Source organism: Balaenoptera borealis (assembly GCF_965194805.1).
Source record: "Balaenoptera borealis genome assembly, chromosome: 1".
In the NCBI taxonomy this organism is placed as follows: Eukaryota; Metazoa; Chordata; class Mammalia; order Artiodactyla; family Balaenopteridae; genus Balaenoptera; species Balaenoptera borealis.
The window spans coordinates 161897240-161921655 of NC_138860.1; the positions used below are offsets into that span (position 1 = coordinate 161897240).

General features: G+C 39.6%; 1 protein-coding gene across 6 annotated transcripts in view; it reads left to right on the forward strand.

Moving 5' to 3' along the window:
• TRIT1 (tRNA isopentenyltransferase 1) overlaps nucleotides 1-23016 on the forward strand; it is a 43337-nt gene extending 20321 nt beyond the window's left edge. The window contains exons 2-11 of one of the 6 annotated variants that reach the window (XM_082388713.1): nucleotides 6016-6156; nucleotides 9586-9684; nucleotides 10409-10554; nucleotides 13242-13384; nucleotides 15217-15328; nucleotides 15688-15800; nucleotides 16054-16131; nucleotides 18737-18846; nucleotides 19165-19282; nucleotides 22188-23016. In XM_082388713.1, coding sequence (XP_082244839.1) covers nucleotides 6016-6156; nucleotides 9586-9684; nucleotides 10409-10554; nucleotides 13242-13384; nucleotides 15217-15328; nucleotides 15688-15800; nucleotides 16054-16131; nucleotides 18737-18846; nucleotides 19165-19282; nucleotides 22188-22357 — 1230 coding nt within the window. In that variant the 3' untranslated portion in view covers nucleotides 22358-23016. Of the gene's footprint in view, nucleotides 1-6015; nucleotides 6252-9585; nucleotides 9685-10408; nucleotides 10555-13241; nucleotides 13385-15216; nucleotides 15329-15687; nucleotides 15801-16053; nucleotides 16132-18736; nucleotides 18847-19164; nucleotides 19283-22187 lie in introns of all 6 variants that reach the window. The other 5 variants (XM_082388718.1, XM_082388716.1, XM_082388714.1 and 2 more) reach the window with 5 other exon arrangements.
• Nucleotides 23017-24416: the final 1400 nt, after the last annotated feature.

Genomic DNA, 24416 nt, shown 5'->3' on the forward strand with positions numbered 1-24416 from the left:
CTCTATTAGAGGTGAGACAAAGAGGCGTTATTTCCCTATAGTACCCAGTTAAATACCTAGAACATTAAATGTTTAGGGATCATGATATTTAGAGAAGATTGTAAGTCAATCTTTAATCTCTCTCTTATAAACTTTATATCACTTATCTCCTTATAGTATATTTGTGTCTCTAGCTAGCTGGACTCCTTGAGGACAAGGACCCTTTCTAAGTCTTTGCACTCCTAATGTCTTGCAGAGTACCTGGCACACAGTAGACTCTCAGTAAATGTTTGCTGAGATAAGCCAGTTTTGTTGATAATTGGCTAAGTAGGTTAAACCTGCAATTTCTCAGAGTATTTCAGTTATCAAGTCTTACAAAGAGGCCAGAGTTCCCTTAGTATTGTCAAAATCTGATTTGTGCAGAGAAGCATTTTATCTAGTCATTTCTATGTACACAGATCACAGGTGTCATCTGGGAGAATGGGAAACGGAACAGTGACGTGCTGCCTTTAAAAGATAACACAGATCCTTTTAGTTCTTCTAGCACCTAGAGCTGACTATGCTTATAGGTAGAGTCACACTGAAACTATAATTAAAGATGGAAAATAGGCAAAATGTCAGGCAGTCAGCTACAAACCTGTTCTCGTGGAGTGATGTTTTCTAGACAGGTAAGAAAATTATAAGCCCAATTGTGGCATTTACAATAAGAATATGGACCAAATGTGACATTTATAAAGCTGATTGGTTTCTAGGTTTGTTTAGATATTTATCCTTAATGCAAATGTATAAAATGTTGCTCTGTTTTTGCTTTTTGGCCTAGCAGTATGATTTTAATTAATAAATAATGTGCACCATAAAACATAATTCATAACTGCACAGTTCAATAAATTATCAAAAAGTGAAAATACGTGTGTAACGACAACTCAGTTCAAGAAATAGAGCACTACCAGCCCTCTCAATAATTTTGAAAAATATCGTATGATTCAGCAGTTCTACTTCTGGGTATATATTCAAAAGAATTGAAAAATTCAACAAATCTTTGACATTTTTATTTTATTTTGCTAATTTTCACTAGTTTCTCATTGTATCTAAAATCTATCATCAAGTCTTTTTTAAAGTTGTGGAAAAATATACATAATATATAAAACTTACCATTTTACCAACCATTTCAGTGGCATTAAGCACATTCAGATTGTTCTGCAACCATCATCATTCTCCATCTCCAGAACTTTTTTCCTCTTCCCAGACTGAAATTCTGTACCCATTATACACTAACTTCCCATTCCTCTCTGCCCCAGCCCCTGGCAGCCACCACTCTACTTTCTGTTTCAAAATTTGACTATTCTATGTATGTCATATAAGTGGGATCATAATATTTATCCTTTTGTGACTGGCTTATTTCACTTAGCATAATGTCTTTGGGGTTCATCCATGTTATAGCAAGTTCATCCATGTCAGAATTTCCTTTCTTTTTAAGGTTGAATAATCTTCCATTGTAAGTATAGAACACATTTGTTTATCCATTTATCTCTGATGGACACTTGGGTTGCTTCTACCTTTTGGCTGTTGTGAAAAATGCTGCTATAAACATGTGTGTATATATATATATCTGTTCAACTCCCTGCTTTCAGTTCTCTTGAGTACATACCGAGAAGCGGAATTGCTGAATCATGTGGTAATTCTACTTTTCATTTTTTGAGGAACCGCCATACTGTTTTCCATAGCTGCATCATTTTACATTCCCACCAACAGTGCACAGGGATTCCAGTTTCTCTACATCCTCACCAACATTTGTTATTTTCTGTTTTGTTTTATTTTTTTAATAATAGCCATCCTAATGGGTGTGAAGTGCTTCCAAAAAGTTTTAAAGACTCCTTTTGTTACGGAAATTTCCCAATATATAAAAAAATAGAGCGAATAGTAGTTGAACTCCCATATATCTGTCACCTAGCCTCAATAATTATGAACACTTGGCCAATCTTGTTCCAATTAAAATCTGTCCTTCCTCTCCCACTATTGGAACACAGACCCCAGTCATCATAAACTTAAAACTAATTAATTTTTAAATTGAAGTATAGTTGGTTTATAATATATAAACTTTCTTTTTTTTCTGTTAAAGCAAAATAAAGCATAAAACAATGTTATTAATATAAGTAGTGTATTGTGAATTTTATTTGCATCATAGCTGTGTATTTGATTCAGTGATCCATACCTCTTGTGTCGTTATTAACAAATATTTTCTCAGCATCATTCTTGCTCTTGTGCAGTGCAGGTATAGATATACTTTACATATGCCTTTCATCTACCCTTGCCTTCTTGCTTGTTAACAATTTATGAGTAAAATTTTAAAATACACAGTTACTGTGATCACAAGCTGCCTCGTCATTTGTAAACACAACTATAACAGCATATCAGTACCTGTCAAAAGAAGTCATATTAGATTGGAAAAGAGTGAAGCAACATCATTATAGACATAGCCTTGAATTACCTCTAATATTTTTTTAATTGAGGTATAAATATTGACATACAACATTATATTAGTTTCAGGTGTACAACAAAATGATTTGACATTTGTATATATTGTGAAATGATCACCATGATAAGTATAGTTAACATCCATCACCATTCATAGTTACAGAATTATTTTTTCCTTGGGATGAAATTTTCAGATTTACTCTTAGCAACTTTCAAATATGCAATAGTGGTATTATTAACCATGCTGTACATTATAGCCTTGTGACTTATTTATTTTATAACTGGAAGTTTGTGCTTTCTGACTGTCTTCATCTGTTTTGCCCACCCCATGCCCCCACCTCTGGCAACCACTAATCCTTTACCTATGCAGCTCCTATTTCTTTTTTCTTTTTTAAAATTTATTTATTTTTTTAAAGATTTTTTTGATGGGGACCATTTTTAAAGTCTTTATTGAATTTCTTACAATATAGCTTCTGTTTTATGTTTTGGTTTTCTGGCCTTGAGGCATGTGGGATCTTAGCTCCCTGACCACGGATCAAACCCGCTCCCCCTGCATTGGAAGGCGAAGTCTTAACCACTGGACTGCCAAGGAAGTCCCCTGATTTCTTTTTTAAAAAGAGATATCATATACTTTCATTTGTATGTACTTCAAAATACTGTATATGTCAAAGTTAAGGACTCTATTTTTTAACATAACCATAAAAGCATATTATACCTAAAAGTTAACAATAATTCTTTTATCATCAGATACCTAGTTTGTATCACCTATATCTTTATGCTCAGTTTCTTTTAATCTGATGGTACAGGAAACAAAGGGTTAACAAGTCACTCAAAGATGACAGTTTACATTGCTAACCAAGATTCAGTTACAATTTTTAATTTGTTAGCTCTACGAGCAAGAACTCTGGTTTTTTTAAACCATTAATGCTCTTCTTCCTGATATTCGTTGACATTTGTATATATACCATAAACAGTACATTAGGCTACTTCCTTCAGCAAATAAGGTGAGCTTAGTTCTAGGGTTACCTTCTGTTTGATTTATTATTGTTCTTTTAAAAAATTTATTTATTTACTTATTTTTGGCTGTGTTGGGTCTTCGTTGCTGCTCGAGTTGCTGCGAGCAGGGGACTACTCTTTGTTGCGGTGCTCGGGCTTCTCACTGTGGTGGCTTCTCTTCGTTGCGGAGCATGGGCCCTAGGTGCGCGGGCTTCGGTAGTTGTGGCGTGTGGGCTCAGTAGTTGTGGCTCACGGGCTCTAGAGCGCAGGCTCCGTAGTTGTGGCACACGGGCTTAATTGCTCTGCGGCATGTGGGATTTTCCCGGACCAGGGCTCGAACCCATGTCCCCTGCATTGGCAGGCGGATTCTTAACCACTGTGCCACCAGGGAAGTCCCCTTCTGTTTGCTTTATGTTTATGTGTTTATCTGTTAAAACTGGCCATTTTAAGGGGCTCTAGAAAATACACCTAAAGGCAGAACACAGGATGAAAATATATCTTCAAATTTATCTACATATCTGATAGAATGTGCTGGTAGAGATGTTTACATTTTGGCTTTTTTGGAGGTGGGGGCTGGTAACTATACATTTGCAACTATACATTTTCTTAACGTTAACCTCAGTGTTAAAAATGAGAATCTATTTACAGAGGTCAGAAGTCCTCTTTTGGCAAAATCAGGTTGTTTCTTGATTCTTTAACATTGGGTCATTTGGAATCTAAGCTTCAGTAGAGCCAACTGAAGGCTGTGGGAAAAGGAGAGGCACACACAATTATTAATTCTTTTTCCCTCCTTTAGTTTTCTTAATTTGCACAGAAGACCACAGTATACAGTATACCCTACTGTATACTATGGTCTAATGTTTGAAGGAAGTCTTGTTCAAGATACATGGAAAAGAACACCCTATGATTTAAGATTCCATCAGTATTTAGGTGTAAGAATGCAGTTCTCTTGTCAGGAACAGATAGATGAGTTGGTTAAAGGCAAAGCTAGTTCTTTCTCTATGGCTCTATTTATATATTTTCTGTGTGTTGTTTTCTTTTGTTTTTTGGTTTTGTTTTTCTTTAAGAGGGCCGTTTTATTGGTTTATTTATTTCAAAGAAAGTTGTACTATAAGGTTTTTTTTGTTTCTTTTTAAAAAATTTTTATTGCAGTATAGATTTACAATGTTGTGTTTCAGGTGTACAGCAAACTGAATCAGTTATACATATACATATATCCACTCTTTTTTTAGATTCTTGTGTGCTGTCTTACTTAATTAACAATTTTCTTTTTGCTTGAAGATAGCTTATATCCTTGTTGAGTAAGTAACCTCAGTAGCTAGGAGCACAGAGGCTTCAGAGTGATAGTGACACTAAAATTATTTCCCATTCTTTTTGTGTTGTTGTGATAGTATTGATGGTAGTAATATGGGTAGTAATATAGTGACCCTTACATAGTATTTACCATGTGCCAGGCAAAAACTAAGTTCTTTACATGTATTAACTCATTTAATTTACACAACAACCATATGAGATAGATATTATTATCCTCATTGTACTGATGAGGTATTAAGGCACGCAGAGGTTAGTAACTGACTACTCCAAGTACAAATAACTAGGAAGTGGCAGAGCTGGGAATTGATCTGAGACAGCCTGGCATCAGGGTCCTTCCTCCTAACCATTATACTGTACTGTACTTATTTGACACCCATATAAGTAAAGGGAAATGTGAGATAAAAAATGTTCTTAACATCTTTGTGGGCTCTATGGAACTTATTTGTTCATTCAGTGCTCCCTGTAGAATCAGTGATTACAGAGAGAACATTTAATCTCAAAGCATTCATCCCTATTTTCAAACTAGTATTTTCAGATCTCTTCTCCATCTGAGACCTTGCATTTAGAAAAAGTACACTTGAACTTTTTAGTTGAATTGGCAGATCAAGAGCTTACAGACAGGATATTGCCTTTGAGTATTTAGACTGTATTTGCTGACCTCCTGAAGCAGTAATTTGGCACACTGTTTCTACTACAGTTCAGCAGTATTAGGGGTTCTGACTTCAAAGTGTGTATGTGTGTGTTTTATATATATCTTTGTAGATAGGCCACTTCTCCACAAATGGAGCCAATCTTTTACAAATTCTAAAAACCTTTCAGAGTATTTAACTCCAAAAAATATCTAAGCATTTGAAGTAGAACTATGAGCAATGCAAAATGTTACCTTTCTGGAGACTTGTGATAAGTAGTAACAACCTGCCCACTTCTAAATGCTTGAAGTTCGGGCCAAAGAACCTCCAGTTAATGTTGCAGAGTTAGTTCTTATTTGGGCACCGATTTAGGTATACTTTTTATCTTTAAGTCTGAGTTAATAGCCACTATTTGATAAGAAAGCTAATGTTCTGCTTTCTTCTGTTTCCTTTGTCTTGGATTATGTGGATCTGGCTGTGCTCTGGTTAGAACACATTTCCTCTGGTGCTTTGGGTCAGTCCGGTGTTTGGCTGCAGGGAGGACTAGATCACCATTTCTGCCCAGCAAGTGCGCATCTTTTGGAGACAGATGACTTTCTCATGCTAATTTTCTTTCCCCTAGGTTTATGAAGGTCTAGACATCATCACCAACAAGGTTTCTGCCCAAGAGCAGAGTCTGTGCCAGCACCACATGATCGGCTTTGTGGATCCTCTTGTGACAAATTACACAGTGGTGGACTTCAGGAACAAAGCAACTGCTCTGATATCCTTAGGAAAGACAGCAGCTAGGCGTGGTGGCTGCAGGGCAGCCCAAGCCAAGGAAGTTTTCTTTCTAGTGACAATTTCTCCTAAGCAGAGGTACCCAAGATCAGTAGTAGCATCCCCGTGAGAACGGTTCGGATTGAAAAGATACAGCGTTCTTGCTACTCTGAGTCTTGTCCTCAGACTGCAGCATCAGCATCACTTGGGAGCTTGTAGAAGTGCTGAATTTGGGCCTCTTTCTAGACCTACCGAATCAGAATCTGCATTTAACTAGAGTCCCGGGTGATTCACATGCATATTAAAATTTGAGAGGTGCTGTTTTAGTGGAGAGAACACTGATTTAGGAGCCAGAAAATCCATGCCCTAGTTTTAGAGCTGCCTCGTCTGACCACAAAAATTTAATTGGGTAAAGCGTTTACCCCACTGAGCTTCAGTTTCCCACCCTTTAAATGGGGATAAGAAATTAATTTATAAATATAATGGAATTATAGTTAGAATTCGAAAGAGATTAGGAAAAAATAGTTCTGGGTAACACCAAGAAATTTTGGAAAAAAGAATAACATAATGGGGGGGGCTGCCCTTATATTTTAATGTCCAGACTGCCTTTAATATCTGGACTGCTACATATTAAAACATATTGAAAATTCGTAATAATTATAATAGCATGGAACTTACATAATACTAGACAAATTTATGGCACAGATTAGAAACGTCAGATACAAATTCAGATGGATGTATATATTTAGCTTATGATCAAGGTGGCATTTCAAAACAGTGGAGAAAGAATGTAGTAGTTAATAATTATTCCTTTCTTCATCGTACTTTATTGTGTCTATGCAATATAATTAATTTAGCTAGTTAAAAAAAAATTATTCCTGGGACAGTTAATTATTTTTGGAAAAAAAGAAATCAGGTCCTTATTATATGGACATAAATTCCAGATGGATTTCAGAGTTAAGTAAATATGTATTTTTTTTAAATGAAACTTTGAAACAAACGGGATAACATATAATTGAGTAGTTATGTGATTTTAGAGTAGGGAAGGACTTTGTAGATAGTCTTTTTTTTTTTAAGGATTTTTTAAGTCAATTTTTCCTTTTTATTGTGTTAAAATATACATAAAACTTACCATCTTAACCATTTATAAGTGTACAGTTCAGTAGTCTTAAATATATTCACATTGTTGTGCAGCCATCACTACCATCTATGCCCATGATAGTTTTTTTGGGTTTTTGGGTTTTTTTTGAGGAAAATAGCTAGATTTGGATATGTTAGAATTAAGAATTCATACTGGCAAGAAAGTATTTCAACCATTCCAATTCCTAGGTATCTACCCTCGAGAAGCCTTGCCGCAAGTATACCAGGAGATAGGTGGTAGATCTAATTTTAACAACATTATTGCTCTTAACAGCAAAAACATATAAATGCCCAAATTCCTACTTACAGAAGAATGTATAAAATGTGCTTTGTTCATATAAGTACTTTTTCAGCAGTGAAAATGAATAAGTTGCAGTTACATGCATCAGTCAATGTGGAAGAATCTCAGAAACAACATAAAATGCGGGAGATTATAGAAGGATACATAGATGGTCATACCATTTATTATAAAAGTTAAAAAGCAAGCAAAGGTAACCAATATGTTGTTTAGGGTTTTATATACATCACTAATAATGTAAAGAAAAGCAAGGGAATGATGAAAAACAAACAATACACAAAACAATTCAAGACAGTGGTTCCCTCAGAGAGGGGCAGTAATGTGATGGGAATTACTACATAGGAAGCTTCAAAAGAATTGATAATATTCACTTTCTTACATTGGGTTCATGAGTGGGCAGAGACTAAAATGCAGATAATAATTCTTGCCGTACCTGCTTTATAAGGCACTTGTATCAGATGAAGTAATGTATATGAAAGCCCTTTGCATATTGAAACATATCACCAAATGAACATGGTTGCTGTAAGACAGTTCAGTTGTTCAGAAAGAACTGATGGAAAGTGGAGAGCTAATTAAAAGAGTTAAAGGGCAGCAACAACAGGGGTTGACTTAATCAGATCACTTAGAGGATTGGAGATTTGTGAATTTAAGTAAGAACCTAGAATCAGAGTGTCAGAACTGAAAGTACCTTAAGAAGTATTCGATCAACCTTCTTGATTTGACAGGTGAGGGTGGTAGATACTGAGGCCCAGAGAGAAAGGTTTTTGCTTAGGATCACAGTTGTTTTATGGCTTGGGCAAACATGTTAAACCTTTTCCCACCAAATAACTCCTATCCCATCTCCCTTCCTCTTTTCCATCTCTCCCTTCTGGTATCTCACCATTTCCCCTTCCCCTTTTATTTTCCTTGCTTCCTTTCCCTTTGTTAGTCAGATTATATATTTGAAGTTTTATTCCAATTACTGTGTAATTGTATGTTTCTTATACTTAATTTATAGGGGGGGGATATAGAATTTGTTTCTCTTTTTAAAAAACAAATAGACACGTTTCTTCCTTATGCTCCTTGATTAGTAACATCTTTCTCCCCACCCTACCCCAACCTCTTATAGAGGGCTTCTGATAGAAAAGAGGTCATCTATCTCTATGCCCACAGACTGGCTGGCAAGGGGAAGAAGTGTGTAAATGAGTCTTTATCTGGGTTGAAAGTCTCTTTATCAGTTATTCTCAGAAGGAAAGCCCTTCTTAAAGCAGATAATTATCTGTTCAACAGAGATTCTAAAGAGAAAAATTCCAGGTAGCAGTGGTGTAAAAACAATAATGACTAAAGTAAATTGAGTGCTTACTCAGTTGAAAAAAATATTTCAGGCATTGTCTTAGGGATTTTATTTGCACTGTCATGTGTAATGCTCATAAGAACTCATGAGGATTTTACAGGTGAGAAAACTGAAGCTCAGACAGGTTGAATGACTTGCTGAGTGTTGGAGCTGGTAATTGAAATCTGTTTGTCTTCACAGCCTGTGCTTCCCAGTTCATTTGGTAGAGTCTCAAGTGGCTGAAATGTGCACTACTACCACAGAATGGTGAAGACTGAGTCTAAGAACTATGGCTTAGAGAAACCAGCTTGTAATTTGCCTTAGAAGGCAAAGTCACACAGTGGACATCATCTTGGTGGCTTCCTGAGCAGTTGACACTTAATTCTGTGAGAGAGTCCTTAGGCTCGTGCTTGTTAAGCTGATTTTGAATGCTAAGCAAGCTTTGAGTTTTAGCAGCAAGGCCTAGAAAGTTCTCGAATTGGAAGGAATTACCATCATGCATCTGTCTCTGGTTTATGCAAGTCCCTCCAGAACTGATAGGAAATGATTCTGAGAACTCATGAGAAACAGTGAAGACTAGTATCAAAAGTATGACGAATGTGGTTTCTTACTAATACCCTACTTCCAAGTGAGTCAGATTTTCTTCTTGATATTAATATTGTGATGTCTTTCTTAACATTCACATTGAAGATATATTTGCCCGAGATAAAATTCCTATTGTCGTAGGAGGAACCAATTATTACATTGAGTCTCTGCTCTGGAAAGTTCTTGTCAATGCTAAGGTATGTTTAGTTCAGTCGTAATTCAATGAGGAAATGGGTTCTTCTTTCTTTCCGGCTAATTTTAATGGGAGGAAAGTTGACTTTTGCATATTTCTTATACTCAGCAACTGTACTAACTTTCCTACTTAATATTCTGAAGCAAATGCCACCTCCATATGTGAAGTGGGCTTCTCCAGGCTGGCCTAAGGACAGGGGCTGTGTGTGGGAAAAATGCTCCTCTGTGGATTAATTAGCATCTCCATGTAAGTTAACAGTACATTAGTCTGATTCAGCATTTCCTGGCTGAAACAGTCTATATGCCAGGGAGATATCTGACACTAACCATTCTTACAGAGATGCTATTGCGTAGGGTGGGACTTTGCAAACTATAATGTGCTGGAAATTCTGGTCCACTCTTTGGTTACACTTGTTGAGAAGACTAGACTCCTGGATGTGTTAATATAGATGTGTTAGCCTGGGTAGCTTGTACTCCCGACAAGGAGGCAGGGTACCTGAGTACTTCCCTAGACAGCTAGTCCTCTTTCTTTGTTTGCTGTGGCCTCACAGCACTACCATGGTGTATTGGAATTTTCTGTTTATGATCTGTCTCTCACTGTATGGCAAGATCTTCTGATTCATCTCTATTCTGTGTTCCTAAACACTTAGTAAAGTGCCTGGCACATACAGTGTTTCAGTGTTTGTTGAATTTTTGAATTAAATTTACTACTAACCCTTCATTTAATAGCCCTGGGAGATGGGCACTGAGAAAGTGATTGACAAGAAAGTTGAGCTTGAAAAGGAGGATGGCCATGCACTACACAAACGCCTAAGCCAGGTGGACCCAGAAATGGCTGCCAAGCTGCACCCACATGACAAGCGCAAAGTGGCCAGGTAAGAAAGCTGGGAGCCAACTGACGCCAAGCCCCTTTAGAGTTAGAGGGCAGTCAGTTCTTAAGTGTGCCTGGGTGAGACAGGTTTGGTAATAGCAGTTAGTGGAGATTGATGTGTTTTAGCTCAGCAGGTTAGGAGGTTAGGAGGCCCAGAGTTATTGCCTCAGTCCAACTCCCTCAATAAATAGTTGCACCCTACTTTGTTGTTGTTACATTTAAAATGCATAATACAATACAGTTTTTCCCTAGGGCCTATGTAATCTTGCTTCATTTTCTATTTGATCTTTGCTTGTATAACAGTTTTCATATACATTTTTTCTGGCATGCAGTCAGCTGACATTGTGATTCAGGTTTCATAATTGATGGTGCAATGCTGAGTTCTGCCCCAGCAGCTTGCCCAGTGGGAGGCAGGTTTTATAAACTGTCTTATAGATCAGTTCACCTTTACACATGGAGACTTTCTTGAAGGGAAGAGAGAGATGACCTTATTAGTTCATTAACCATGTTTTGTTAGGTTGCTTTGAAATTGCAGCCTCGTGTGTTAGGTATACTTTTCTTTCTTCCTTCCTTCCTTCCTCCCTCCTTCCCTCCCTCCTTCCCTCTCTCCCTCCCTCCGTCCCTCCCTCCCTCCCTTTCTTCCTTCCTAAGATTAGATGGTTTATTTTTTCCTCCACAAATATGCATCTTCATTGGTTCCATATTCTGTTCACTTCTGACTGCATCTTCATTTTATAAGTCATTTTATCTATTTTTTTCCTTCCAGTTTTATTGAGATATAATTGACATACAGCACTGTGTAAGTTTAAGGTGTACAGCATAATGATTTTCCTTATGTATATCATTAAATTATTACCACAATAAGTTTAGTGTACTTATATAGACACAAAATAAAAGAGAAAGATTTTTTCTTGTTATGAGAACTCTCAGGCCTCACTCTTAACTTTCATGTATAGTATACAGCAGTGTTAGTTATATTTATCATGTTGTACATTACATACCTAGTACTTATTTATCTTGTAGCTGGAAGTTGGTACCTTCTGACTGCCTTCATCCAGTTCCCCCTTCCCCCACCCCCAGCCTCTGGTAACCACACATCTGATTTCTTTTTCTATGAGTTTGTTTGTTTTGAAGTATAATTGATCTAGAACACTATGTTGAATCCTAATGCACAACACAGTGATTTGATATTTCTGTACATTACAAAGTGATCACCACTTAGGTGTACTCTTCTGTAGTGCCGGAAGCGATACCTTATCCGGCAGAGTAGAGGACCTACTATGTGGATGGTTATACACATTAGATATTTATAGCAACATTTGGTATTGACAGGGGTTATGAAGTATTCCACTCAAATGAGTGTTCTAGATCAGTGTTTCTTAATCCTTTTGTATTATCTCCCCTGCCCCTGAAGCCTTTTTAGAAATTTTTTTCCTAATTGTGCTTCCCTCCCTCCCCTCCGTGAAATTTTAATACTGAAGAATAAGATTTTGGGAGAGGGCCACACATCATTGTAATATCTAAGGTTTTTTTGCTCCCTTGAGGGCAGTATCACCCTGTTGATAATGTATATTCTAGATAAATGAAGTTTATACTTTCCAGTATCCAGACATTTTATTTTTAAACATTTAAATAGAAATCTTCCAAAAACTTTTTGGAAAACTCAGGGACACTCTGATGAACATTCATTTTTGTATCGTTTTATGGTATGAGTCTAGAGCTTGGTTGTTACTATCTGCTCCTTTTATTAATCAGTTCTTATCATTTCTCCTTATTTTGCGACTTCTAAACTAGTAATGAGTTGAGAATGTGTTTTCGTAAGAACAGTAGGTTCTAAGCAAGAGCTCTAGAGTCTCTAAAAGAAGATTGGAGGACTTCCTTCATCTTTCTTTTAGTTTGAGGCTGTATTCTAGCCTCCAGATAAGTAAGATATCTATTACATTTTTCCCTCTTAGGTCCTCTCTGAGTGACCAGTGATAGGGAAAGACGAGGGGTCTCTACTCTTGTGTTAGGGTTTCAGGAAGTAGAATTGGATCAGGAAGGGAAAGATCACTTTCAAGCTGATAAGTTGCAATCACCCAGAGTGGTAGAGTATAGATTTGAGAGTTAAATTACCTAGTGCTGCATAACATAATAGATGCTGACAGAGTGGATAGTGGCTTAAGAATAAGTGTGTAGTTCTTTCTTCAGTGATCTTTGTGCTAGTAGAGTACTGAATTAGTCAGAAGCATTTTTCATTAATTTTAGACATATTTAAAAAGAAAGTTGATGAGCTGGATATACAGCATACTTTTGTACTGTGGGAAAGGCATTCCAGCGAGACTAGACTTGTTGGCTTATAGCAAAGTGTCCCAGACAAGCTTTTACTGCTTACCTGAAAGTGAATATGTCCTGTTCTCTTTGTGTAGTAGAAACCTGTTGTTTCTGAACCTGTTTAACTGATTTCAGAAAATTTTATATGTGTTTAGAATAGTTTTATTTCTTTCTTTACCTAAAGTTTTCTTTAGAACCCTTTTCTGAGTAGCTATAGGTTTGCAGTAACCCCAGACCTTCATGTGTTCAGGGGCTTATGCAGTGAAAATGACAGTGAGGTATTCTATAATAAATAGCCTCTCCCCTGTTTCTCTCGAGAAGTAATATTTCCTAATGGTTGTTATGGGTGTGCCCACCCTCTCCTTTCAAATGACTTAGGAGCTTGCAAGTGTTTGAAGAAACAGGAATCTCTCATAGTGAATTTCTTCATCGTCAACATGCAGAGGAAGGTGGTGGTCCCCTTGGAGGCCCTCTGAAGTTCCCTAACCCATGCATCCTCTGGCTTCATGCTGAACAGACAGGTAAAAGTCCTTTGGTGTCCTAGAGTTCATCCGAGACAGAGCCTATAGTAATACATTACTGTATATAAAATCTTTAGAGTAAATCAACTATACTTCAATAGACAGTTGTTTTGAAAAAAAGTGCTTTAGAACTATGAGTGGCTCATAATAAGCACGAAACAAGTGTTAGCTATTCATTTTATTATCATGATCATTATTCATTGACTTAGTAAGACACAGTGCCATTTCCCTAGGTATCTTTCTGGAAAGCAGGTAAAGGTAGCCCTGGCATTAGTATAACATGAGATGAGTATAAGATGAGGATGAGATAAGATGGGATGGGACGGGAAAGAGACTGCCATCCAGAGAAAATCCAAAGGAGAAAGAGAAGGAAGGCTCCTGTGGAAGGAGGTCTGACTCTCTGGATTGGCTAAAGCCTGGATCACTGATTATTTTGGAAGCAGTAGGCCTGAGAAGTGGGAATGATGGTTAGCTAGCTAACTGATGGTATTTCTTTTTGGTTTTTTGCTAATGCCCTGTGATAATAGTAACTTCTTTATCCAACACACATAACAGCAAGCATTCAATGAAGTGTCAAGTGTTCTACATAGTACTTGGATTTCAGAGATGAATGTGAGACAGTACCTGCCCTTAAGGAGCTTCCGGTCTAGTGGGGCAACAAATAATGAGGTAGATACTATGTTGTGATAAACGCTGGGCTAGAAGGTGCTGTGGGGCCACAGAGAAGGGATGATGAGCATTTTCTGGGGGGAGTCGGGGACCAATTTGTAAAGGTAACTTATGAGCTAGGTCTAGAAAAATGAGATCGTTATGGGAACAGGCGGTATAGTTTCGTGATTAAGAACATGTCTCTGAGCCAGACTGTCTGGCTTCAAATTCCTGCTCCATCATCTCTGGTTATGTGAGTTTTAAGGCAAGTTGATTTACCTTTCTGTGTCCCAATTTTCTCTTCTATAAAATGGGGATGATAATAATAGTACATATCTCATAGCTTCGTTGAGGATTAGATGAATTAATAATACATGCAAAGTGCTCAGAATGTGCCTGGCACATGGTGAGTCCTCAATAAATGCAAACTTTTTAGGAAGATAGAAAAAAAGGTTATTATCATTGTAAGCCAAGAAATAGCAATGGCAGAGATGTAGAAGAACATAATTGAAGTGGTGGAAATTTGTTGTTAAATTAATCTCAAATTATATTATCTCAAACTTAAATTATAAGGTTATAGAAAAAGGTAATGTTTTAATAAGGAACATTTTGTAAATAAAAACGTGTTACAATGCAGCATCAAACAGTGGTACCTGATTCATAATAAAGCTGTGTTTGACCACCACATTGGAATGATTATCACCTCTCACTCTTTGCTCCTTTGTCTGGCTCAGTAGTTCCAGATATACTTAGGATGGCTTTGGTTTAAAGTTTCTCATTCCTATTTAAGGTGTGTCATCTGAGAGTTCTTAAATATGAAATAGCATAAAGTTAGAGTAACAAATATAATGGAAAAAAGTAAGAGTAAAACGGGGCTCTCAGCTGCCTTTAAAATAAATAATGGATATACATTCCATACAAGAATAAAATATTTCTTCTTCCTAGTAGCTGTAATTGTGTGCTCTTTACATAAGAAGAAGACATGCCTCATTCTGGCTGTTTTTATTGAAATTGCAGAGTTTTAAGTGTGACTAAATATAATTATGAATTACTGTATAATCTTCGGACTCTGAACCTTTTCTTCCATTTGAACAAATTCTCTTCTTTGTGGCAGCCTATGCATTCATCATGTATAGTACACACCTTCGGCAGGCTTGCTGGTTGATGGGTTAATTTGATTCAAGTTCTAGATGAGCGCTTGGATAAGAGGGTGGATAACATGCTCGCCGCTGGGCTCTTGGATGAACTAAGAGATTTTCACAAACGCTATAATGAGAAGAAAGTTGTGGAAAACAGGTGAGAATTTGGCTGTTACTTTCACCTACTCTCCATCCCTTGCTTATGGTCAAAAGACCGCAAACATATAATACTGGCTTTGGATCTCCTTGTTTGCTACCCTTCATCATTGGAAGGAGGTTTGGTGTACTTGTTACAGTTGCAATTTTCTAATCTCAGACGTTCCCAGGAGTTAATTTTCAAGGGAAGTAACCTGGGAGCTGGTGGGGGAAGGTGGAGGAAGGATTTCAGAGAGGTAATAACTGCTAAGGATCTCAATTTCCTCATCTATGAGATGCAATGGCTCAGCTAGATCATCTCCAAGGCTCTGCTAGCTTTCCGATTCAATGGCTCATCTGCTGATGCTCTCCTGTTCCCAGCCAGGACTATCAACATGGTATCTTCCAATCAATTGGCTTCAAGGAATTTCACGAGTACCTGATCACTGAGGGAAAATGCACACCAGAGACTAGAAACCAGCTCCTAAAGGAAGGTGTGAATTCTCCATCTAACCTAGCCTTGGACATCCTTGGGTGACAGAGTGTCCTGCTGCTATGGCCTGAGAAGGAGCTGAGGCTAAAAGAGACCCAAATGGCCTTCAGCTCAGAATTGAGACTTTCACCTACCAAGTATCCACCAGTGTGCTGACGTGGCTAGTTTTCTCTAATGCTGGGCTGGATGGGCCTTCCTTTCAGCAGAGTGAGAAGTGGTTAGATAGAGGTTCTTATATCTACCTTGTCTTTCAGGTATTGAGGCTCTGAAACAAGTGACTAAGAGATATGCCCGGAAGCAAAACCGATGGATTAAAAACCGTTTTTTGAGCAGTAAGTGTCCTTGCTTTTCCGTATGCCTTGGGTCTGCTTTCAGTGGAACATAGATGTTCTCAGCTCACCCAGAAAGTGAACTTTAGTTTCTGGATCTGTTCTAAGATTTGGGACCTGACCTGGGAGATTTTGCATAAGTGACTGTCCAGGGGTATTTCCCTTTGATGCCTCAGAAAACAGTTCTTCCCAAGGAAGAATCTGCCTTATGCCTTGAACACATGAGTGCTGGCTGCAAACAGGGAAGAACGAAATAGCAATACCTTCTTAGCGGAGTTGGTGCTCAGGGTTGATTTTAGCTTCAGATTTTGTACCTGAAGAACAGTCAGATTTCCGTAGGGAGGCTTTCCTAATTAAAATGGTTTTGGGGCCAGATAAGTAGTATAAAAAGACAAAACTTTCACCAATTCTCCCGGCATCGCTTCTGTGTTCAGATACGTAGTGCTTCAGGCTGCTGCAACTCTTAACTTCAGTTGAACAGCACTTTTAAGGAAAAGGGAATGAAATTCTCATTCATTGGACCCTGTACTGCATCCTTAGCACTAAATTTGGTGCCATACATATGTTACTGAGTCTTCAAGGTGGGTGGTATTCTTTTCTTTTTGCAGATAAGTAAATAGAGGCTTAGAGAAGTTAAATAACTTGCTAAAAATCCCCTAGCTAATAAGCAGTAGAGTACTGAATGCAGGCCAGACTCTGAAGTCCACGCTCAGCTTTACACCATGCTTCTTATTTCCTTTAGCTATAACTTTAGCTGGACAGCATTAGTATTGGGCCTTGGGTAAGAAATTGTGTGGTTACGAACTAAAAGGAGATTAATCTAAAGGAGATTAAGCATAAGTGAAACCCTAGTTTTATCTTTTGGGCCCTTTTTTAATATGTTTTTGAATCATCCCTGTTTACCTTTTGCCATTGGATTTCTGCTTTCAGTTACAGATACGCACAGCTGAGGTCTCCCCCCTCCTCCTCAGTGCCTCTGCACAGAAGCACCTTGGGCCATGTTGTTGACCCTTGACTCTCTCTCTCGGTTCTCACTCTCTGCCAGAGCTCTCCAGCGTAGTTCTCACGCCAAGGGGCTTTTTACACTTTCTTCTACTTACCTTGCTTTCTCTGCACGTCCCTTTAGATAGAAGTCTTTGTGTCAGCTGAAATGAAGTTCCCTACTACAAATTTCTAATGCAGCTTCTCTTCTCCACAGGGCTAACAATTAGCCTGTAACAAAAGATGGGTTTTTTTGGGTAATGATTTGGAACTTCTTCCTGTGGTAAAGCCACAACAACTCCCCCATCTCTGAGTCATGAGGGCTTGATGGCACAGGGCATCATATGCCCGTTCCTCATTCATGTGTGTGCCGGCGCAGTCCTGGTGCTAGAGTGAAAGGCACAGCTGCCCTGTAAATCAGGAGCCGTGTGTGATTGGCCAAGGGCTGGTCTGCTGGGATAAGGTTCTGGCAAGAAGCCAGAGGGACTTCCCCACCCCAGCTTGGCCTTGGACCCAAGCCAGAAATAGCAGCTGGGAGCCGAGAACTTGTTGAAAGGTACTTAGACAGGGCACAGAAGCCCAACAAAGGACGTAGAGGGGAAAGGAAAATATAGAGTGGCCTGGAAACAGGTGCAGAGCTTAGCCAAGGCCAGGTGTGCTGTGGATGCTGCCTGCACCCTCCCCGTCTCACCTTTCCGTGCGGTGGCAGGTGCAGCCCCGTCCAGTTTATGAAGAATCTTATTTGTGGTTGGCACTATCAAAAGGCCAGCACCTGCCAGCCGTTGGCATTCTGAGGACTTTGATGTTTTTGTCCATGGGGCAGTGCTCTTTGCCTTTAGGCAACTGACTTAACCTAGATGCGGAAGGCAATTTAGTGTATCCACAGACTGGGGAAACTACCAGCAGAGACTAAACATAGTTGGCTCAGATGGATGAAATGCCTGTAGCTAGCTATACTTCCGGCTACCTCCAGTCTTATCTCCCTTCAGAAGTATTTACCAGAGGGTATTTCTTGAATACTCCTCTAGATCTGTTTCTTAGAAACAGGGCTCAACTAGTTCAATTCCAAGGCTTTTTTCTAATTTTCAGATTCAGCAGCTCACTGGTTGATACTCTGCTGTTGCCAGCCCATGATTATCAGTATGGTATTCATGAGTTTCGTGAATGCTAGACTGCTGAAGGGATGTATACGAACCTGAGACTAAAGAAAGCTGTGAACTCTCTTGCCACAGAGTGACATCACTGTAAGATGATATGGACCTTAGAACAGGCACTCACTTCAAGCTGCTAATTGCCTCCTGTCACGTGCTACCTTTATATTGTAGCCCATACAGTGGTCACTAGAGCTGTTACTCTATATTGTTTTCCTGACTGATCTGGAAGATCCTACACCTGAGACTCTGGATTATACAGCTAGACTTACTGGCTGCAGACCAGTCAGCCTTCTGGGTCTTCCTTGGATTGTGTGTAGCTGTTTGGTTCATGTTTCTGGTTAGATTGAATGGCACGGTCAGAATGTTTATTTCTTTGACCCCGTATGTTCCCCTTGAGGATTTTGGAGTCCTAGGGGCAGAATAGATTGGGTCTTGGAGGCTGACCTCTCACAGCTTTTCTTTGTCATCATTAGGACCTGGGCCCAGTGTTCCCCCAGTATATGGCTTAGAAGCATCTGATGTCTCCAAGTGGGAGGAGTCTGTTCTTGAACCTGCTCTTGAAATTGTGCGAAGTCTCATCCAGGTGATTATTGATCACGGTACACTGTCTACTGTCTGGTTTTCACAAAGCTTTCCTTTGCTGACACCTTTGTTGCTGTCCTGGGCACCAAGCATCCTTTTCCATGGCATAGAGCAGAAGGCTGCTTTGAGATCCCTGGAGACTGCATTTCTACTTTCATGTTCAGAAAGGTTGTTGTTAAAATCTCTGCACAGCCCACCTGCTCTCTGGGATGAGAAAAAGGAATCTTGGGAAAATCTCACTCCTCTTAATATCAGAGTATGATATCCAAATCTCTTTGAAACAAATGCTTCTCCCCCATCCCTTCCTTGTTTTTTTCAGGGCCACAAGCCTGCAGCCACTCCAGTAAAGATGCCAAGCAGTGAAACTGAGAACAAGAGAAGTTATCACATGTGTGACCTCTGTGATCGAATCATCATTGGGGACCGTGAATGGGCAGGTAGAGTCTAGGATAGAGAAATCTGTAAGGGTGGGTCACACTGACTTCATGAAAAATTTAAGGTCTTTGGTAGGTTGAATGCTGGAGTCTGCTTGTTTGTAAAAAAAAAAAAAAAAAAATGGCCAGATTCCTCTAACAGCCTTTGTTCAAATTTCTTGGAGAGGCCTTCTCAAACGGGAGAGTTATCTCTGTATTCTCAGTTTCAAAGGAAGATCATATACCCTCTAGCTTCAGCTAGAGTAGATGTTTTACTGAGAGGTCTGCAGTTAACTTGCCAGAGCTCCTTTGACTTTCATGATCCTGCCTGAGTAGTTTCTTGGTCTCACGTTTAGACCTCAGTGGGGGTGAGGTAGGATTGTAAGGGAAGCCAGGCAACTCACCCAGGAGGCCAGAGGAGCAGAAACAGCTGGGAGGGAACAGGAAGTGCAGTTACTCCTCCTGAGCACATTCTTCAAAAGTGGTGTCTCTCCAGTAACTTTTAAGGTAATATGTTGAAATGGTGTTGGTTGCAAAAACTGTGATGAAAAGTGTTAAGGGAAACTGTGTGAAAGCAAGACAGTTAGACACGCAGAAAGACGGTGGTCAAAGGGTACTGTCTTCTTCATAAGGCGCTCCTGACCAACCCAGGAACAGCCCTGCACCGAGGTTCTAGTTCCCCGTTTCAGAGCCTGGATCTGTCTTTGCCATAGAGTCACATTGCACTCCCCTGTCCGATTTCTGCAGTCATCCAGCAAAGCTCAAAAGGGCCTTAGCCTCTAAGCCTTGAATTTACATTGTATTTAGAAACTTGTTTAAGGCTCACTCCTTTTAGGCACAAGTAGGGCTTGTGTTTTACCCAGCGGCTGGAATCCTGTTCAGAGTACTGCTTTGCATGGCGTTCTCATAGAAGTGGATTTTTTCCCCCCATACCAACCAATAGAACGATTAGTTCTATTAACTGTTAACTCTGGCAAAATGAACTGCATTGTCAGAGACTGGGGATGGCTGTGATTGCCCAAGCAGCAGAAGAAGCCTCGATTATCGTTGGTTCATAATGATGAAAGGGGAAGAGAAAGAGAGTGTCTGATTGTTTTTTCTAAAGGAAACTTAGTGGTTTGATTTGTCGAATGTCCTTCAGGGATTGCCACAGAGAAGCAACATTTGTGAGCCTTTGTGAGCGTAGCTTGTGTAAGCCCTTCTATAGTGCCATCTGTCAAGTCCTTGCTCTCCCATCTCCTGCTGCCATGGAGAGTCAGTCCAGAAGGCCACTTTTTGCCGTAGGCTCTAGCTGGAGGCAAAGCTGACTTTTTCCCTCAAGTAAACTTTTCCTTGACTTCTAACCTCTTCCTTACCTACTTTTGCTTCCAAATCCCTAAAAATGATGTTTTAAGTAAGTATAAAAGAGAATTTAGGGCTTCCCTGGTGGCGCAGTGGTTGAGAATCTGCCTGCCAATGCAGGGCACACGGGTTCGAGCCCTGGTCTGGGAAGATCCCACATGCTGCGGAGCAACTAGGCCCGTGAGCCACAACTACTGAGCCTGCACGTCTGGAGCCTGTGCTCTGCAACAAGAGAGGCTGCGACAGTGAGAGGCCCGTGCACCGCGATGAAGAGTGGTCCCCGCTTGCTGCAACTAGAGAAAGCCCTCGCATAGAAACGAAGACCCAACACAGCCAAAAATAAATAAATTAATTAATTAATTTTTTAAAAAAAGAGAATTTAATCCCATTGTCTGTCTTCAAAGGTGTTTCCAAATAAGATTTCCTTGAAAAAGAACAGGATGGTAAAAAGGAGCTTGTGTGAGTTAGTCAGAAGCTGAGAACTGTCTTTGGGGTGAGAGGTCAGAAATTGATATCAGCCAATAGTAGCTTTTCAGCTTTACTGCTTCTGTGGACCCTTGAAAGAGGGATCATCAGAAAAGAATACTTGCTGTGATCTCTCTGGTGCATTGTGTGCTGGAGAATGCGAGTATCTGAGTTGGTCATTCAGATGGCTTATCTGACCCAGGCATAGGGATGTCACATCAGGAGGGGCAACCTGAGCGAGCTGGTTAAGAAGAGGGAAGGGCGGCTCTGGGTACTGTAGGCCTGAGCCATCTGTCCTGCAATACAGATAAGAATTTGGATTTGTAACTTATTTATTTATTTATGTATTTATGGCTGCGTTGGGTCTTTGTTGCTGCGTGCATGCTAGTCTCTAGTTGCGGCGAGCGGGGGCTACTCTTCGTTGCGGTGTGCAGGCTTCTCATTGCATCTCTTGTTTTGGAGTACGGGCTCTAGGCGCACGGGCTTCAGTAGTTGTGGCATGCAGGCTCAGTAGTTGTGGCTCATGGGCTCTAGAGCGCAGGCTCAGCAGTTGTGGCGCACGGGCTTAGTTGCTCCGCGGCATGTGGGATCTTCCCGGACCAGGGCTCGAACCCGTGTCCCCTGCACTGGCAGGCGGATTCTTAACCACCGCGCCACCAGGGAAGCCCTGAATTTGTAACTTTTGAACTGTGTGAGTTGAAATGTATCTGTAACAGGCAGCCCCATATGGGAAAATTGAGTCTGGAGCCCTGTTCTGGAAAATTGGCTCTCTTTTTGAGCTATAGGTAATCCGAAGAGCTTACCTGCTGTGTGACCTTGGACATAATGTAAGACCTCTGAAATCAGTCTCTTCCTGTATAAAATGAGCTGAATAATACTGTCCCGCAAGATTGTTGTGTGGATTTAGTGATATAAAGCCCCCAGCAGGTACACATGATATGTGGTAGCTAGTTTGCTAGCTAGCTGGCCATATGACTTATTCTTCTCTTAAAAATGCCAAGCAGCTGTACCAATACATGTGTTGATCCTGTTATTGTTAAAGAAAAGGATTGTATAGTTAATTTTGTATGCTTCCAGGATTATTTGTAGAAAATCCTAATTTTTTTTGTTTGTTTTGCCTTAGCACACATGAAGTCCAAGTCCCACTTGCACCAACTGAAGAAAAGAAGAAGGCTGGACTCAGATGCCATCACTACCATAGAGAGTCAGAGTATTTCCCCAGACCATGATAAAGAGCTTAAAGAAAAGGGATACCTAGGGCAGAATGATGAAGAGCTGAAATCCAGCGTTTAAGGGACTTGTCCAGTGGCCTTTGCAAAGGTGGCGGGGGTCCAGTTCTTTCATTCAGTGGTGTGGTTTTATTTTTTTAATTTTTTATTTCTTTTCTTTTTTTTTTTTTGGTGGTGTGGTTTTAACATCTCATGTTCTCTGTCATGGAAACAGCAGGCCTTGTTAGCTCCTTGTGTGGCTGATATGTCTGGTCTGGTAATGAGTTTGGGAAGGGCTTTTTTTTTTTCTTTTAACCGTAAAGTTTCTATTTTTGAAAGAGGCACAGATTGCACTTTTTTACATTTGATCTTTCTGGTGATGAATACTGGGATTCACTGTATCCCTTAAAAAAAGTTTTATGTCCTTGACTCTGGCTGGAAATATCTAATTTCCGGACACTTGTATAGATGATTGAGTTATTGTGGGCCACAATTCAAGAGTTCTGGATTTGGGTGAATGGCAGTAAAGGATCAGCCCCGGTGAGATAATTCAGTGAACCAAACCAGTTTTTGGAATTCCATCGAGACAGAGAGAATCCGACTGAGGTGGTTGTGACATGGAACTTGAAAACTGAAGACTGACATTTGTTGCGCTCCTCCTGTGTGATAATCACTGCTATCTTCCTATTGAGTTAGGAGATTATATTTTTATTGAAAGTTAAATAAAGAAAAAGTTTGCAAGAACCTCTCTAATCCTTAAAAAGACGTTTATGTTCATGTCTAACTTATGTACAGTATGCTTTGTTTTCAACATGAGAGCTTTTTCTCAAAGTCGATGTTCTTAATATGCTATCGATTTGTTTATTTAGCACATGTTTATTGAACGCTTACTATATTCCTGGAGAACATCTGGAGAGGATCTTTTTTTTTATTGGAGATTTGTTATTTCCAGTTGAAGCTCTCTTATTGGAGTGACCTGAGCTACCAGCAACGTGAGTATACATATATATGAATATAACATAAAATTAAACATTTTTAAGTTTGCGATTCAGCAGGGTTTATGTTGTGCAACCAAAACTTTTTCATCACCCCAAACAGAAACTCTGCACCCATTAAGCAGTAACTCCCCACTCAAGCAGTATTATATTTGTTCGGAATCTACTATATGAGAGGCCCTAGAGTAGGCTAGAGGGATACAGAGATACAATGAAATGTGGTTCTTGCTTTCAGGGAGCTTGTAAATATCTTATATATACACAGACAACAAATTTAGGTAAGAGACTATCAAAGACCGTAAGAGCTGTATAGAATTTCACTCTGGAGGGAGGAGGGGAGGGATCATGGGAGAAGGCGCATTTCCGCGGGACCTGAAAAAGCAGTTCTTTGTGAATGTATGTGAGCTAGCTATGCAAAAGTTTTATTTTTTCCCTAGATTTTTTTACACAGTTCAATTTTCAAAAATCAAAATGATATAAAAAGACAAAGACATTCATTGAGAAATCTCACTCCTACCTCCATCCCCTTCTCCTCCCATAGATAATCACTTACTAGTTTTTTTACATACCTCTCAAGTGTTTTTTTAAGTATCAATAAATATGAACAAATACAAATATATATTCTTATTTCTTCCCCTTACCCAAAAGATAACAAATAGCACATAACTGTCTTTATCCGTTACCTTACCTGTTGGCAGTACCTGGGTGTGCATGGGTTTCCCCTGCCTCCTCTGGTAGGTCTCCCGTTTCTGTTCTTTACCACCCTCCCAAGGGTCCCCCAGTTGAGCACAGGCCATAAGCATACTGAACTTCATTCAGATGCCAGGGTTAGGCCAAAACCAGCCTCTGAGGAAATCTTAAGCTATGGCCAGCCCTTTCATTCAGCCAGCAGATATTTTAGAACTTACTATGTGCCAGGTGCTGTGCTAGACTCTGGGAATTCAATGATCAAAAAAATCCACATTGATCAAATAATTACAGCTGCAGTAAGGGCTGTAAAGAAAGGACACTCGCGGTGAGTGCAGGTAATCCACAGTCCTCCCCCCACTTGGTGTGTGTGTGTGTGTGTGTGTGTGTGTGTGTGTGTGTGTTGGGAGGTGTGTGTCGAGGTGCATGGTGTGACACAGCAGGATGCTGGGGCAGGAGTCT